This window comes from Carassius gibelio, chromosome A15 (assembly GCF_023724105.1).
Source record: "Carassius gibelio isolate Cgi1373 ecotype wild population from Czech Republic chromosome A15, carGib1.2-hapl.c, whole genome shotgun sequence".
Lineage (NCBI taxonomy): Eukaryota > Metazoa > Chordata > Actinopteri > Cypriniformes > Cyprinidae > Carassius > Carassius gibelio.
The window spans coordinates 2,304,819-2,322,209 of NC_068385.1; the positions used below are offsets into that span (position 1 = coordinate 2,304,819).

Sequence of the window (17,391 nt, forward strand, 5' to 3'; positions counted from 1 at the left end):
AATAGATAGATAGAGTTTGAAAGGCCATAGACTCCAAGGAACACAGCAGTAGAACTGCAGAAAATAGTTGAGTCTTGGGGTCAGAAAGCCTTGTTTTGGAGGGTTTCAAGAAAAAAAAAAAAACTAGAAAAGTAAATTCTTGCTTTCAAAAGCAAACTCCAGCATACTTGCTAGACATGACTGGAACTTTAAATGGGACTGGGTTCAATGGTACGCCTTTTAGCAGCAAACACTCAAGATGGGTTTGGTGCACACAGGGATAAAAAAAAAAAGTAGCCTACCTCATGCCATGTGTACAATGAAATATACTGCTGGATCTTTAAAGTTCTGGGCCAATCTTTCTGCTGGAGATCCTGGATATCTTGTTCAGAAGATGGTATAATGGATTCTATAAAATACAAATGGATAATAAAAGAAAAACTGTCAGTTCATGCAAGAAATCTTATAATGGGCCATGGCTGGATCTTCCAACAGGACAATGATCCACAAACAAACATCAAAATGGGTCACTGAGAACAAAAGCAAGTTTCTGCCCTTGCCAACCCAGGTCCCTGAGCTCAACTCTATAGAAAGTGAGTGTGTTATCTGAAGAGGAGCAGCATCAACATACAGCTGGAAATCTGACGGGTCTCTGATCTCCTGTCAGATGTTCTCTAAACTCTTCAGGCACTATACAGTTGATGGAGACTCAGAGCTGTTCTCTTGGCAAATGGAAGTATTGGATAAAAAGGTACGATTCATTGTGAATTGATGTGTAGTAGAGAAAAAAAAATCATAAGATTTCTCTCCCATTTTAAATTATTTTTCTTTGATGAAATATTAGATTTTTACTAAATGTTTTAAATAAAATATCAAAGGATTGATGATACAGATTAATTTCCACCGCCTTCTTTGATCATATTTACCAAGGGTATGAATAAATTGGAGCACAACAGATAGAAAGATAGAGGTTCCATAGCAACCACAAAAGAAGAGGATGAGTCTGACGCACATCTCTCTCTCTCTCTCTCTCTCTTTCTCTGTGTGTGTCGATTCGACAAACTTTTGTTGCGCTAAACTCACTCCACCATGCGAAACAGACGCTGTTGTCCTCTTGAATTGCGCGGGAGCCTCATGGTTGAGCTTCCCTCCTCACAATAAAACGCGCTCTAGTTTTTCTTCTTACTGTTAACAGTTAACCAGTACAGATAACGGGTTTCTTTCCCTGCTTATAGTGTCTGGATAAAATGTAATTACGCTCACTCGGGCTGGCACGACGCCACAATGAGATCGGTTCAGTTTGCTGCTGTTTTTACATCGGATTTATATTTGATATGGATTTTATTCACTACATCAATAACAACAATCAAAGGTAAGAAATGGTCAGTTATTATCAGTTATCAGTTACTATTTTCTGTAGTAACAATAGATTTTCATGATAAGTACCGTAAAAACATTTTAAAAAATAAATGATAATGTAAAATAATAATAATTAACCTACTTTAATGTGTATTTGATATTATGCATTCATTATATTAGTCTACTTTTCATATTATTGGATCATTCATGACTATTCTTGATCCCTTTAACCAAACTATATTATGATATATGACCTAATCAATTCCAGTTATATTCATGTGACATGCAGTGATGTTACTAGCAGTAATGAGTTCATTGTACATTTTAAGTCACTTTATATTTCATTACTGGTGAGTATAATCAAGTTAAAACTTAAGTTAAAAAAATGGGAAAATGATTATATAATGATGAATGAAATTTACAGTGCAGTTAAGTGTTTCTTAATTACTAAAGAAACACTGTCAGTTACAATAAAATAGTGAAGTGTGTTGGACACTGAAATCCCAAATTTAGATCTGATTTGAGAGGTTTGATGAGGTCATGTTTTAGAAACCTTGGTTTTAATAACCAGATATGTTTGATGGTGTTTAAATATATCTACAATGAGGATTTAAGTAGTCTACACTACTGTTATTGATTCTTGGGCTCAGTGTAGTGAAAGATCCCTAAATATGAGAGCGCCATCCGTTGTCTTTTTCCTGTGATTCGCTTCTTTCACAGATGGCATTGTATCTCGAACACTCAGTTCTTGTACTGGACAGACAGTTACTTCGAGACATGTTACATAGGTCAAAGAAAATTCACCCTCATTAAATTCATTATCTATGGGGTATCATTCCTTAAAATTCACTTTTGCCTTTAAGTTCATAAAGAAAGATGAATCCAATATAAGATAACAGATCTTTTTATAGTATCTCTCTCATTCAGCTCTTTTTTTCCCCTTCTCCCTTATCATGATGCACCTCAGTGCTGTATCAAAGTCATTTGCATTACAAATTTGAACTGATTTTTATTTGCTCATATGAATATTCCAGCCTAATGTTCTTTTCTCTGAAGCATGTGCCACCACATACGGAGGAGTAAGTGTATTTTATTATCTAAAACTTGAAGGAAATGGGTTTATTTTTTATATAATCTGTACAGATGGTCCCTTTTCACAAGGCATTTGGAAATATTTGTTCATAGATTAGCACTGTCTGTTACTAAACAAAGGCTCATATCACTTCTTAGGACAACTCATAATTGTTACAGAGTGCTTATTCATGTTTTTTACTAAAGCCTTAAAAGCCTCAGCTCACTGTAAAATGACTGTGATTTTAACGGTAAAAAACTGTGAAAATGCTACAGTACAAACCTGTTTACTGGTTAATGGTAATTTCCTGTAAACTTTACAGGGAAAAAACGTAAACTTACATTCCCAGAATTCTCTGCGTTGCATTTCAAATTTTGTTTGAATTTGATGTTTTTTCTTTGAAATAACTATGTTTCTTCTTATTTTTTCTCATCTGTTAGGTTTATTAGATTGGTATGTTACCAAAACAATTGTTAAATTAATGTTTATTGCATATTTCAGTTTAATGAGTCTCACCATGATGGTGTTTAGTGCTTGTGTGAATGACACCGTGCACCTTCTATGTATCTTGTTGTTTAAAAGCTGCTTGTGATGGGCTTTGTTTCACCACGTGACTCTCTCATCACCACCTGCTTTTGGTGGTTACCAGTGTAATACAAAGGTACAGATTTCAGTGCTTCAATAAGTTCGTATATTAATATTATATCAGTTAAATTATGGTATTAAACTGTAAATATAAAGTAAAACCATTAAACCTACAACAGTGTAACTGTATTTATTACGGTATAAAACCGTTAAACAAAAAAACGGTTTTACCGTATTTTTTACAGTATAATTCTGGCAACCACAGCTGCCGTTTTTTTACCGTATATTTTACGGAATATTTTTAACAGTGAGTATCGTAACGTTATTATAGTTCAGTACCGATTTGTGAAGGTGGATGTATAAGGTCTTTGGAGGAAAATACAAAGAGACAAGCTTTGCTCTATACACTTTTTACTCTTTTATAGCTGCATTTTTACCCCCAACTGGGTATTTAAATCTGAAAAGACACCTTGATTGTTTATTACCTTAAGTTATGAGAGAGTAGATGATTCGGGAGGAAGTTGTGGTCTAATGGTTAGAGATTAGTGTGTGTTTACGGTGTGTGTGTGTTCACTGCTGTGTGTGCAGTGCACTATGGATGGGTTAAATGCAGAGCCGAGTATAGGTCACCATACTTGGCGGTATGTCATGTCACTTTCATTCATTAGGAAGTATGTGATTTCTTAAGCGTGCTCTTGTATATTGTCCCAGGAGCAGGTCTGGAGCACAGGTCTTCAGAAGACTGTCCACTGGGTCACTTTCCATGTGGCAATATGAGCATCTGTCTGCCACAGGTACTGCACTGCAATGGCCAAAACGACTGTCCCAACGGAGCTGATGAGGACAACTGTGGTCAGAACTGTTTATTAATACAGACATCTTAAATGTAGCTCATCTATATTTATTGCATCACTTCTGACTGACATGTAACATTATGCTGAATATGTATAGAGGCTACTTGTCATGCAGAGATGTCACAAGGTCTATATAAAAATTATCATTCAAATGTTCTCTCCGACAGTTTCAAACTCTTAAATTACTAGTTAAAATTATTACATTTCTCCTAAATGTCTTAAAAATGTTTTTTTTTTGTCAATTTTATCTTCCAAATTGAAAAATTAAATTAAATAAATAAAATAGATAGACAGACAGACAGACAGATAGATAGATAGATAGATAGATAGATAGATAGATAGATCGATCATTTTCAGATGTCAGGACAAATGTGTCACACAATTTTAAAAGTATAACATTTATATAAAGACAAAACAATGGTTTGATAATTTGTGTGTGTGTGTGTTTTGTGTGAATGTGTGTGTGTGTGCTTGTTGTCTCATGTCCATCTCTCTGAAGGAGATAACAGTGGCTGGGCAGATCTCTTCGACCGGACTTTTAAAAGGGTTCATCCACAAGATCTTGCTACAGACTGCCGTAAAATTACACTTTATTCTGTCATTATCTCTTGTTTGCTGTCTCAGAAACACAGTTTAGACAGTCCAGGTCTAGGTCAAGAACAACTCATGTATTAAATGAAATGTAACAGTTATTTTGAATTTATTTTAACACTCTTGCAACAAAGTATAGTTCACTTTTAACTATATTTTGATTGTCACTCTGCACAAACCTCCAACACATAGTTTTGGCAGTTTGCATTGCAGGGCTATAGAATCTGAATGTGTGTGTGTCTTTATGGTCCTTTCTTGCAGAAGTGGAGCAGTACCCTGATCGCTGCCGGTGCATTAACACTGAGATCCACTGTGTGCATGTCAGCTTGAGATCCATTCCTCAGGTGTCATCGAATGTTACCTCCCTGTACGCAGCCTTTCTAATGCAAATTTGTGTTGTCAACATGCATTTTACAAATGATGAATGTCTAATTGTTCAGATTCTGGGCTGAAGGATTAATTCAAATCAAAAGTGACCACGTTAAAAAAAAAAAGAAAAAAAAAATATTCTGGGGCAGGTTTAGCATTGCTTTTTTGGTGCAGTCTAAATTATAATATAACAGGATTATTATTATTTTCTTTTTTTTTTTTTTTTATTTCACTTTGGAGTTTCATTGCCTGTTTGTGTTGCTTTTGGGCAGGTCATTGAAGAGCAACAAGATTCGTGTCTTACCTGATGAGGCTTTCATCAAATACATAAAACTACAGAGGCTGTAAGTATGAATAAGCATTTCTTGAGCCTTTCTTTTAAACCAGGCAAGCTCCTCTTTATACTTTCTGTCACATATATTATAATTGATTTCATAAAACCTGCCCAAGATAGATTGTGTAACTTTATTATGCACTGACCTAAAGATATGTTTTATTTAAGCAACAAATCAACTCTGGGGCTTGTATACTGGAGCTGTAAACCTGTACAGCCAATGGCACCTTTATGTGACACCAAAACAATTGGTTCCTGCATGGAGCTGATTAACATTTATGATCTGCTTTCTGCTGAATCCACTGAAACGTTTATGATCAGGCAATGGTCACCTTCATTTAAATTGAGCTCGAGCAGCTTGTTAATCTCAGTATTGGGAGGTTTCTTTATAGCTTTGCCATAAAACCTTGGATTCTATGTGATGCTGTCTGGTGATTAACGAGCCAGTTATAGAGCTAGCAGATCTGCTTTCTAGTACAAACCGATATGGACAAGGCAACAAACACTTACAGTGTGTCATTTATTTTAGCAAAAAAGTGAGAGAAAATGGAGAGTAATGCTAATTGACATAACAGTGTATGTACCTTTTTTCTAAATTATTTTCTTGAACGAATAAACAAGTCATTTTAAAAATATCTGTCCAATCATTCCTTTTGAATGTTTGAATGGAGTGTTCTGTACACTTCCATTCAAGTTTGTGGTCTGTAAGATTTTTAAATGTTTCTAAAGGAAGCAGCTCTCAAGGCTGAAATTATTTGATAAAAATTGAATTATTCATGATTTTTTTTTACATCATAATCATGATATTCAGATAAGCTGATTCATACTGATTATCAGTGTTGAAAAAAGTTGTATGAAACTGTAATGTAATGCATTTTTCAGGATTATTAATAAGGAAAGTGTTCAAAAGAACAGCATTTATTTTAAATAAAATGTTTTGTAACAACATTTTGATCACTTGAATGCAGCATTGCTGAATAAAAGTTTTTATTTATTTAAATTTTTAAATCTTACTGACCTCAGTTTTGTAAATGGTAGTATAATTTAAAATCGTTTTGTTTCACTTTTTTGGTTGTTTGTTTATTCAAGTATCAGAAAGGAAGTGGATATGCAATATCAGGTCCAATGAGTCATTAACATTTCCATAAATATACCAAACAAAAAGTCACCACTCAAAAAACAAACAAACAAACAAAACACTGCTATAATAGAAGTGATTCGTATTTCTGATAAATAAATATGCAAATTATTTTTAAAGCCAACAAAGTTATGCAAGCTATGATTTGGATCTTCTGTCCCAGCTGAGAACTGGGAACACCACTGTGTGATATTAAGATTCATTTTCAAGTAATTTCAAGCTGTTGTCTGATTGTTAAACTGAGACATGCTGGGAAGCTGAAAGGGAGTTTCAATGAATTCAAAACTTGAGATGGCTTGGCACTAAATCAGACATGAGAAGTCACTCATTGTAGGGTTTTTTTCTATGTGTTATTTGAAAGAATTTGCCATTGTATTTCTAAGTCAAAGAGAACGTTTATCGCATTTATTTCATGGTGTGTCTCGGCAAAGCCACTGCGAATAGAATTTTACCATTAAAGAAGCTTATACTGTAGCCCCACTTCAATGTTTAGGTTCATTTTCAAATAGCTTAATTAATCCTCCATATGTAAATCGATTTTATGAATAATTATCAATGACTCACTCATAATGTTTTCCTTTAAAGTTTTCATTTAAAGTTGTTATTAAATATTTAATGTTGTAACCCAGAAATCATTTTATTTTCTGTATGGAGCCACGGCAGAAACACTCTCAGAGTGAAAAAACAAAGTACTGCTGCAGTTACAAGGATGCCCACACAGAACATCCTGAGGCATTCATTTTAGCTGATTAAGCACCTCTTGTATTCAAATATTTATTCATTCTTAGATGAATGTTTGGTTGAGTACATTTAGTTTTGGATACAGTACTTCAGACACTCAAAGGATGGCATGATAGAATTGTAGACAAAACAGTTCATGTGAGGTTCATGTGGTCTGTTTTGCTGTTTTTCAACCTGATGCCAGAGGATATTGTAAGTGGTTACAGAGCTTAAAAGGTTCTGAAAACATGTTGTTTGGTGGTTTCTTGATGGTTGCAAGGGTGTTCTGTTTGGTTGTTTTGTGATTAGTTACTGGCCCGAGTCAAAAGGTCTAATATAGTGATAATGTTGATATTTTAGTCTGTAGATATGGCTCGGTTCCTGATATTTTGTCAGCTTTGTAAACCTGTTAAACACATCCATCTGTTGACCAAACTAATGATTGTTTTCTTTTCTTCCTTAGGTTTCTCCAGGATAACTGCATTAGTACTGTTTCCATTCATGCTTTTAGTGGTCTATATAAGCTGCAAAAACTGTAAGTGCATATTTTATATAATACAATTGTTAAATTAAACATGAATACATTAACCTTTTTTTTTTAGCATCGTTAGAACATCACATAAATATATTCTGAAAAAAAATCTTAATTCACACTGATACTGTGATGCCTTGGCTTTAAAGGGATAGTTCACTTTAAAATTTAATTTTGGTATGTTTTAGCTTACCTCAAGGGCATCCAAGATGTAGGTGTCTTGGTTTCCGCAGTAGTTTCCATTTTTATATTTTTACCGTTCTTGTCTGTGACTCATATAATGGAGGTCTATGGTCACCACCTCAAAGAGCATGCATAGAGAAGTCCAAATTAAACAATTCCCCTTCGCAAGTACACATTGATGACCTAAGACACGAAACAAGTGGTTTGTGTAAGAAAACAAACAGTATTTATATAGTTTTTACCTCTTGTACACAACCACGTCCAAGTGATACAAGTGTGTGACGTTTGCGCATGTTCTGGCTTAGTCTGCGCAAGCGCAGAAGTGATTTCTCGCACGTGTACGTCACTCATTGTTTACACAGATTTCAGAAGTGTTACCTTTTACTGTGAAGATCTGAACATATTTAGATGTACAATAAATCACAATAGAAGACGATTTCGATATATCAACAGACAACGTAGAATTTTTTTCACAGCCATATTTATTTGAACCAGAATACACAGATCAAGAACTCAGAGTGATGGAGGAAGCATCCGCTGCAGCAGCACGTCTTCAAGCCTCAGAGAGACAAAGATCTCTTCAAAATTGGTGGTGTTTTATTAGCAAGTGTTGTGAGATGCCAAAAGAAGTGGAGAGCATATGTTGTCACGAATGGAAAATAGCAATGCCACAATTAGCTACAAGATGACGACAAGGACATTGACAGTATCAAATCACACACTTCCCTGACTGAAGATCCACTGTTGAGCTGCAGCGTTTTGCACGTTGTGTTTAGTTTGCCACGTATAAACTGGAGGCGACTTCCAAGGCCAGAGGGACCCAATGGCACGCTGTCAATAGAGAGAGTAATGTGTTGTATTTTTATTATTATTGCAATCAATTATAGGGTGCATTATAAACCAATTTATTAATTACAATGACTGAATTATATTTTAGACAGTGCAGATTGGTGGCGTATCATGTGGTAAACAGTAAACAATGAGTGATGTGCTTGTGCGAGAGATCACTTCCGGCGCTTTCCGCGCTTGCGCAGACTAAGCCAGAGTGCGCGCACACATCACATCAGGAAGCATGCGCGTCTTCAGATCAGTTGGACGTGGTTGTGTACAAGAGGTTAAAACTATGTAAATACTGTTTGTTTTCTTACACAAACCACTTGTTTCGTGTCTTAGGCCATCAATGTGTACTTACGATGGGGAATTGTTTAATTTGGACTTCTCTGTGCATGCTTTTTGAGGTGGTGGCCGTAGACCTGCATTATATGAGTGAAAGACAAGAACAGTTTGACCTAAAAATATCGAAATTGAAACTACTGTGGAAAGAAAGACACCTACATCTTGGATGCCCTTGAGGTAAGCTAAAACATACTAATATTTAATTTCAAAGTGAACTGTCCCTTTAAATGTCAAACACTGGATTTGAAATGAGTTCAGACAGTGTTCCCTAATCTAATACAGTATATGGGAAGATATTGGGAAATAAACATTTGCTTGATCTTGTGTTGTAGATCTTTGAGCCAGAATTGCATCTCCTTGCTGTCTCCTGGAGTGTTCAGTGATCTTCATAAACTCAAGTGGTTGTGAGTACATCCATCAGTACATCAACAAGCTGTAAATGCTGTTCTTATGTGAAAAATTATCTGAAAATTACCATCATCCAAAGTCAAGATTATTACATCATTCATATAGTCTATATTACATCTATAATATGTTGAAACAGCAGTAGATGTAAAATCTGTATTAAAATATTATATTTAAAAGTAACAGTAAAAACAGAAATATTGTGAAATAATTATTAATTTAAAATAACTGTTTTCTATTTTTATATATTTTAAAATGTAATTTATTCCTGTGATGACAAAGCTGAGCTTTTAGTCTTTGTTGCCTCATGATCCTTCAGAAATATTTTCAGTATGTTGATTTTGGGCTCAAATCAGCATATTATTAATGTTGAAAATAATTGCATAATGTTTTACCGTGATCAATTTTTCCCAGAAAGTGAAAAAAATAAATAAATAAGATTTTGAAATCATTTGTAACATAATAAATATCTTTACTGTAACTTTTGATCATGTTTTACATCCTTGCTGAATAAAATAAAAGTATTTTTTTTTTTTTTTTTTTTACTTTTAAACAGTGTAGCTGTACTGAATCCATGGGTTGTCAATGTGAATTAAGGAACGACAGCAAAACTAGTCTTTTATTTTGGCTGGTGTTTTAGGGACATTTTGCATGTTTTTAAATGTTATTTCATCCTATTCAGGATTTTGGATGACAATCCCATAACAACCATTACAGCCAACACATTTACTGGCCTGAGTTCCCTCTTCTTCCTGTGAGTCTTCACCAATCTTCAATTAGGAAGTTTTGGACTTGTTCCAATGTTCATGACTTGGAGAAATAAAATATTTGCTTTTTAACTGATTTAAGTCAGTGCACTGCAGTTGTAAATGTCTGTATGAGGTGTCTGCTGACAGGTTATGATGTTCCAGCTCACCTCATCTAATCGTCTGTGCAGGTCAATGGTGAACACCTGTCTAGAGCAGCTTCCACCCGCCAGACTCTGCACTCATATGCCCTTTCTCAGCTGGCTGTAAGTATTTGCTTCTTTTGTACTTAATATAAATGTCACAACTTGGTTAATTTTGAAATCAGTCAGGTTAGGAAGATGCTGGCAGTAGGCAACAGCGAAGCTCAGGTTCTGGAACAGAGCTACAATATGTGCACTCAGAAACTGCCTGCTATTCTGTACTAATCAAAAATTAATATCTCATAAGACATTAGAGTTACCCACTGTCTTTAAGCCTGATTAAACAACTGAGTTCCCTGTGGGGCACTTGTACCCTTATTGTAATCTTATGTCAAAAGTACTGTTTTTGCACAAAGTGCATGGGTCTGATATTCACACAAAATAAGTCCAGACTTTGATTATAGTGACATATTTAAAATATCTCTTGAACTTGTTGCTGTAATTTTTTTTTTTTCACCCATGCAGCAAGTGTTGAGAGTGAAACTGAAGCAAATGGAGAAACATTTAGGAGTTACTAAAGGATTTTGTCCCAGTAATGCACTATATTACATAGTTCAGAGGGTTGTGTGATTTGTAACCTCTTAAGATTTCCAATATAATCTTATTTAACAGCCTTTGCTTAGGTATACTTAGGTAGAAGTCAAGTTTAATATGTATTAAATATGTTTTTTTCTTTTAGTGATTAGTTTTTTTTTTTCTTTTTTTTACTTGGCTCTTTTCAGATTGCAGAAAAGAGTTTGAATGCTACTAGGGGCTCATCTTTCTTTATAGCATCTCTGTAGTACAAGAACAGTATGTTCTCAGTTGCTAATGCGCTGTTATTTTCTCTTTGGCCATGGCATCCGTCGCTGACAGCCAAGAGCAACAGAATATGAGTTGCATTTCACTGATAAGCCGAAGCGTTTCTATTAGTGAAACCAAATTGTCTTAGACCTTCAGCTGTCATGTTAACTTTTAATTTCATGTATATATTAAAACAGGCCCGTTTGCCTGTATTATATTTACTGAAATGTTGTATGTCCAGCAGTTTTGTTTGCATTGTGAATGTTTATTCATCAATACACTTTAACATGCTCTTTTAAAGGGATTTCGAGGGAAACTGTATTAAAACTTTGGGCTCGTCAACTTTACTCGGTTGTGAACATCTGACTGTGCTGTGAGTATTAGCATTATGAGTATTCATTTTTTTATTTACTTTTTTTGAGCTGGACTAATTATACCATCTGTATGATAGGCTTTAAAATTAGAAATGTATATATCATTAATACATTGTTTAAATTATTCTTATTTTGCATTCTTTTTGAATGTAACACACATTTTTTCTGTTTAGACTTTTGGTTTACAATTTGTTTTAACTTATATTTTCTCTGATCCTAATAACATTAAAATTAAAAACTTAAACAGCATTTTATTGTAGGCAGTGTCATTTTAATATCATTAAAATAAAACTTGTTCTTCAATATTTTTATATTGTCCATTTTCATGTTAAATTATAGTTAATGTTTTAGTAATTTTTTGTGTAATGTTTTCTTTTTTTAAGCCTATATATATATTTTTTTTTTTTATATATATATTATTTTTATTTTTTATTTCAGTTTTTGCTATAGTACTTAAATAAATAAATATATATATATATATATATAAAATAAATATATTAGTTTGGGAATCCTTGTATTACATGTAAATAAAAAATGTGAATTTGTGCATTTTTTTATGTGTTTGTAAGACAAAGGCTTTCCAAGGACAAAGTAATACGTGATTAATTAGCCTTCTGAGTGATAATTCAAATAAAAATTAACGTTCACAAGTAGTTGATGTAATGTTGAAACTCTAAAAAAAACATTTCTTAAAACTGAAATGTTTTTGTAAATCCAGTGGTCAAATGCTTTGTCTCAACTGAAAAAACCAGAAGCTCTCTCAAACATGCTCATGTTTAGGCATTTTCAGCAGAGTGCCTGGTATTTTCACCTGGTTAAAATGCTTTGGTGGACATATGGGTGAATTTTTGCATGTACGTAAGAAAAAATTAAAACAAATTCTCTCTCTTTACCTTGAAAGTCAGTTTTTGTACTTACTTAAACTCCAGCTGATAATGGACAGTTATAAAAATGGAAACAGTTACAGGGAGCAGATGGACAAATTCCAAATCAGGACCCTCTCGATGTGGTTTATGATCCTCAGACTTCTCACCCTTGCTGTCTTCTAGGTCACTGAGAGCCAACCTCATCAAGAGTCTGCCAGAGAACACCTTGTCTCTGCGTACGATGGAAGACCTGTAAGTGAAAATGAAGGACTGCTGTGCATGGAATGTGCCTGGAAAAAAGGTGTTCGTAAGTTATTAGTGAGTTTAATTTGACATGTCCTTTTTTTGCTTTTTCAGGGATCTGTCCAGTAACTTGATAAAGGAACTTCCAGTCAGTATATTCAAAGATTTACCCTCACTGCAGATTCTGTGAGTAATAGTATAATATTATAGTATAATAGAATTTGTATTTCATTTAAAAAAAAAAAAAGGATATGTATATATAATTGTACTGCTGTCTGTAAGTAGACTTCATTATTAAGTGTAACCGTTGTGTTGAATTTCACCATAAAATAGTCTGTTTTTTCATTTGTAGGAATCTGTCCCAAAACCCACTGGACCACATCCACCCAGACCAGTTTAAGCAACTAATTCAGCTCCAGTCTCTGTAAGTGACAGCATTACCTGAAGTTTTAATGAAATTTTCAACAATAAATATTCTGTAGTGACCACACAACAAAGGTAATTTTTCAAATGAAATGTGGCTCACATGGAGTTGAGTTAGTTTTTGTGGGCTTGTTTCAGGCTGGAGCACAGATTTAACACACACACACACACAAGCAAACAAACAGCAGACCAGGCTGTGTGCCAGAATCTGAAATTCTAGTTTTCATTGAGGCTCAGAGCTTGTAGATGCTGAGCGGATGGGGGTCAGCGGAATAACCGAAGTCTCTTGGTAAAGGATTTAATAATAAAGCTTGAATACTCTGTTTCTGCAGGGGCCTGGAGGGAGTGGAGATCCCAAATATCCAGACAAGCATGTTCCGCCCCATGTATAACCTCTCCTACATGTGAATATCTCATTCTGCTTTCATTTAGTTTGAAATATAATTAGTCCTCTATTGTGTAGTGTTATGTTCATGTGCTATTATGTACTTTTTTCCCCAGATATTTCAAGAAGTTCCAGTACTGCTCTTATGCCCCACATGTCCGGAAGTGTAAACCGAACTCAGACGGACTCTCGTCTTTTGAAGATCTGCTTGCTAATGTGGTTCTCCGTGTGTCCGTGTGGGTCATGGCTTTTATCACCTGCTTTGGAAACCTCTTTGTCATCGGGATGCGGACAGTCCTGCGGGCTGAGAACAACCTGCATGCTCTCTGCATCAAGGTTTTGTGCTGTGAGTACCAGAGGTACCCATTTTACCTACGCCTACATTATATTAAATGCTAAATATTTTTTATGAGTTAAAAGCACACATACATCTGTTTTTACGGTTTATTTCTACTATAATGTGACGCAAGCAGAAGCAGCTGGCGGTCCTGGAAACAAGCCGTTTTCTAGGGCACCAATTGTTCAAATTATAAGTGTTCTAGCACTCATAATGTTTTCTCAATTATGTAAAGAATATAGCATAACATATAGAAAGCTATATTTCAATTATCCATACACTTTTAAGAGGACTTTGGATGCCAATGTTTTTTTATATACTTTGGCTAAAATTTCTCAATGGTCATGTAAAACACTTTTTAACTTGTCAAAAACAGCTCTTTTCACAGTGACCCGTTTCGATGCATGTCTCTTAAAATGATAATGAGCTACCACACGGTCCACCCCTCTCTCACTGGCTGAGGGTGGAATATGCTAATAAGGTACAGTCCGTCAGTGGTCGTGGGCGGGGCCTGAGCGTTATGACATCATACTGCTCAGAAAATCAAACCGGCTTCATAATTGAGACTGTTTTTTGGGAATTCAAAAAATAGATTTTTATCACTGTAGGCTGATTGTGTCCACACACTGCTAAGACACATTTATATGCAAACACCTTGTTAAAAGATGATGAAAGAATGAGGTGGGTTCCGTCGAAGAACTCTCCCTCCCCTTATGCTTTCAGCAACCAAAGACGTGCAACAGCAGTTGACAATATTGACAATATATTGAAAGGCTGTCGTGGTTGGACGGGAAATCTATAACTTAGTAACAATTCTATTGGCACAGGATTCGTTCTCTATTACAAGCAGCTTCAGTAATCAATTCTAACTCTTGCTGGAGTAAAACGCTTCCATTTTAGCCTGCCATGTCAGTACCACATGTGATGCGGTCACAAACCTGTGCTATGCCTTGTTAAATTGATATCGGGCCTGCTGGTGTCGTGATTTGTCTTTTAAAAATAACAGTTTGTATATGCAAGAAAAGCGCTAACATTCTGGCGCAAGACCAAATTATAAATCATGGGCTTTTAGGAAGCTACTTATTCATGAATGAGTTCTACTCCTGGCATCCAGTGAGTAATAGCTATTTACCACAATGTTTCATTTGTCCCTAGGTGCAGATTGCCTGATGGGGGTCTATCTTTTTTTTGTGGGGGTCTTTGATATGAAGTTCCGTGGCGAGTACAACAAGAATGCTAAGCTGTGGATGGACAGCCTGGAGTGTCGCGTCATCGGCTTCCTGGCTATGCTCTCCTCTGAGGTTTCCGTCATGATGCTCACTTATTTGACCATGGAGAAGTTCCTTGTCATCGTTTTTCCTTTCAGCCACCTGCGACCGAGCAAATGCCAAACGTTCACCATTTTAACTTCTATATGGCTGCTGGGTATCTCTATAGCTGCAGTGCCTCTGCTTAATGAGGAGATGTTTGGGAATTATTACGGACACAATGGAGTGTGTTTCCCTCTTCACTCTGAAGGTCTGGAAAAGCCCATCGCAAAGGGATATTCCACTGGAATTTTTCTTGGTGAGTTCTTCCACCGGTGGAAAACATATGATGTATAGCAGATATTATTGATCTTTTGAAATACAGAGTCACTTCAGTCCAAATCTCCAATCCCTTACCCAGTACACAAAGAACACAAAGATGCCACATCCTCAAGCTTATTAACATATCACTGCCATATCTATTGATTTAAAAAAAAAGAATTTGCTAATGTATAATTTCTCATTATGTATGCATAGAAATGAGCTAATCATAACAAATGTCGTTTACTGTACATATTCTTAATGATATAGTAGCCTATACAAAAAACAGCTGTTTTTATCTAAGGGTCAGAAACAGGGTGGTTAAACTAAATGATGACTAATATAAAACTAAATATATTCTTGTTTTTGATGCTGTAAGCTAACAAATGTGGAGAAAACTAAATTATCAAAAACTATTGAATAAGGCCACCTTAAAAATGAGAAATGCTCTCAACCTCAATATTTTGAAGAATATCTGTCTTGTGTTTTTTGCCACATATTGTTAATTGCTACTAATGACACTCGATTATTCATGACACCAACCATACTGAACTGATGAAAGCTATTTTCCAGCAAATTAAGCCATATGCTTAGTGGTACACTTAAGAACCATCTTAGTCACAGACCACTGAGATGGCCTTGACCTATTGTCATTATGTTTTGTGCTGTTGTTCAATCAGAGTTTTATGTTTATACTTGTAGGACTTAACCTGGTGGCCTTCCTCATCATTGTCGTGTCCTACTCCAGCATGTTTTACTCCATCTATAAGACTGGCATCAATGCCACTGAGCTGCGTGGACGGCTGCACAGGGATGTGGCAATGGCACACCGCTTTTTCTTCATCGTGTTCTCTGATGCCCTCTGCTGGATTCCCATTTTCCTGGTCAAAATCCTCTCCCTGCTGGAAGTTAAGATACCAGGTTAGTTGGTCCTAAAGACTTCAAATTTAAAAAGCTAATGCACTATATATTTTACTTAAGGAATATCTCTTTCATATTTTATGTCTCTCTCAGGAACAATAACGTCATGGGTAGTGATTTTTGTGCTCCCCATCAACAGTGCCCTGAATCCCATCCTGTACACTCTGACCACCAGTTTCTTCAGAGAGCAGGTGGAACTTTTATGGTGTCATTGGCATAGACGGCCAAGACTCAGACAGGACCGCAAGAGCCTCACCAACTCTGTTATCCACACTGACCCCTCGAGGTCTTCTTTCTACCATCACAGCTACAACCCACAGACATCTATCTTAGACATAGATGACAGGTATAGGTGAAGATGTTCTATATTATGGAAGTTACATTTGTCTGTAGTGGATCTACGGGTTTTTTGGAGCGCTTGAGCACAATTACAATATCTTGGTAGAGCCTCTCCACTGATGAATAATCGTGGATTGTGATCAGATGCTATAATGAAGGCCTACATTAGATATCTAAAGATATTATGGTTGGACCATAATAAAAAACATTAAGGTTAAACATAAAGTGCAAGATATCCTGACACAGTGCTCTCACATTACTATAAAAGGCGTTTAAAATGACTGAATCTGTTATGAACTTGCTAGTTCATTTCAGATCTGTTTTATGATATGTGTCATAAAAAGACACAGTTGTCAATTGACAGAGGTTTGGTTGACTTTTAAACTGCAACAGCCAACAGTGGACATATATTTGTATTTTGCATATGTATATATTGAGTTGTTCCTTTTTTATACTGTAAATGTATATTAAGTAAAAAAAGATAAAAAGAAAAAGACAAGTCCAAACAAATGTTGCATGTTGTTTTCTCTGGAAAAAATAAAATACAATTTTGTTCAAATTCTGGGCTTTTATTCTTGCCTGTATGCATGATCAATAATATTGTATCCTGAATTTGTCATTGTACTTCAAGCCACATTAAACTTTTTTTTTGCGTCCACATGTCCTGCAAGAAGCGGTGTGGGATGCTGAAGCATAGATATGTATCTTCATAAAATGTGTGATTTTTGTCAGAACATATTTTTCTATACTTTTCTTTTCTATATATGTCTGTTTATTTCAGGATTTTTTTTTTTTTTTCTGTGTGTGTGGATTAAGTCAGTACAAGTTGTAACCACAGTCTATGGTTGTAACACGTTAGTTTAGAGGCAACGATGGGCGTGGCTTAACGAATAGGAGGGGCTTACG

The 17,391-nt window shown here is 35.4% G+C and overlaps 1 protein-coding gene across 5 annotated transcripts; it reads left to right on the forward strand.

Annotated features, from left to right (window-relative positions):
• Window positions 1-1,100: 1,100 nt before the first annotated feature.
• Window positions 1,101-17,044, forward strand: rxfp2b (relaxin family peptide receptor 2b). 5 transcript variants are annotated; one of them, XM_052616297.1, is made up of 18 exons: window positions 1,101-1,351; window positions 3,707-3,847; window positions 4,349-4,426; window positions 4,702-4,807; window positions 5,082-5,153; window positions 7,465-7,536; window positions 9,225-9,296; window positions 9,980-10,051; window positions 10,235-10,309; window positions 11,331-11,402; window positions 12,453-12,521; window positions 12,627-12,698; window positions 12,865-12,936; window positions 13,268-13,339; window positions 13,437-13,666; window positions 14,813-15,223; window positions 15,928-16,146; window positions 16,286-16,430. In XM_052616297.1, exons 1-18 carry the CDS (start codon window positions 1,264-1,266, stop codon window positions 16,291-16,293), a joined length of 2,001 nt encoding a protein of 666 aa, XP_052472257.1. In that variant the 5' UTR covers window positions 1,101-1,263; the 3' UTR covers window positions 16,294-16,430. The 5 variants fall into 5 exon arrangements, with proteins under 5 accessions (XP_052472257.1, XP_052472253.1, XP_052472252.1 ...); XM_052616293.1 differs by having other exon boundaries at window positions 1,102-1,351; window positions 14,819-15,223; window positions 16,240-17,044; XM_052616292.1 differs by having other exon boundaries at window positions 1,103-1,351; window positions 16,240-17,044.
• Window positions 17,045-17,391: the final 347 nt, after the last annotated feature.

Coding starts and splice junctions, on each gene's coding strand:
- rxfp2b (XM_052616292.1), top strand. CDS start 1,264: ATGAGATCGGTTCAGTTTGCTGCTGTTTTTACATCGGATTTATATTTG. Junction 10,052..10,234: donor CTGAGTTCCCTCTTCTTCCT/GTGAGTCTTCAC, acceptor TCGTCTGTGCAG/GTCAATGGTGAACACCTGTC. Junction 15,224..15,927: donor TTCCACTGGAATTTTTCTTG/GTGAGTTCTTCC, acceptor TTATACTTGTAG/GACTTAACCTGGTGGCCTTC.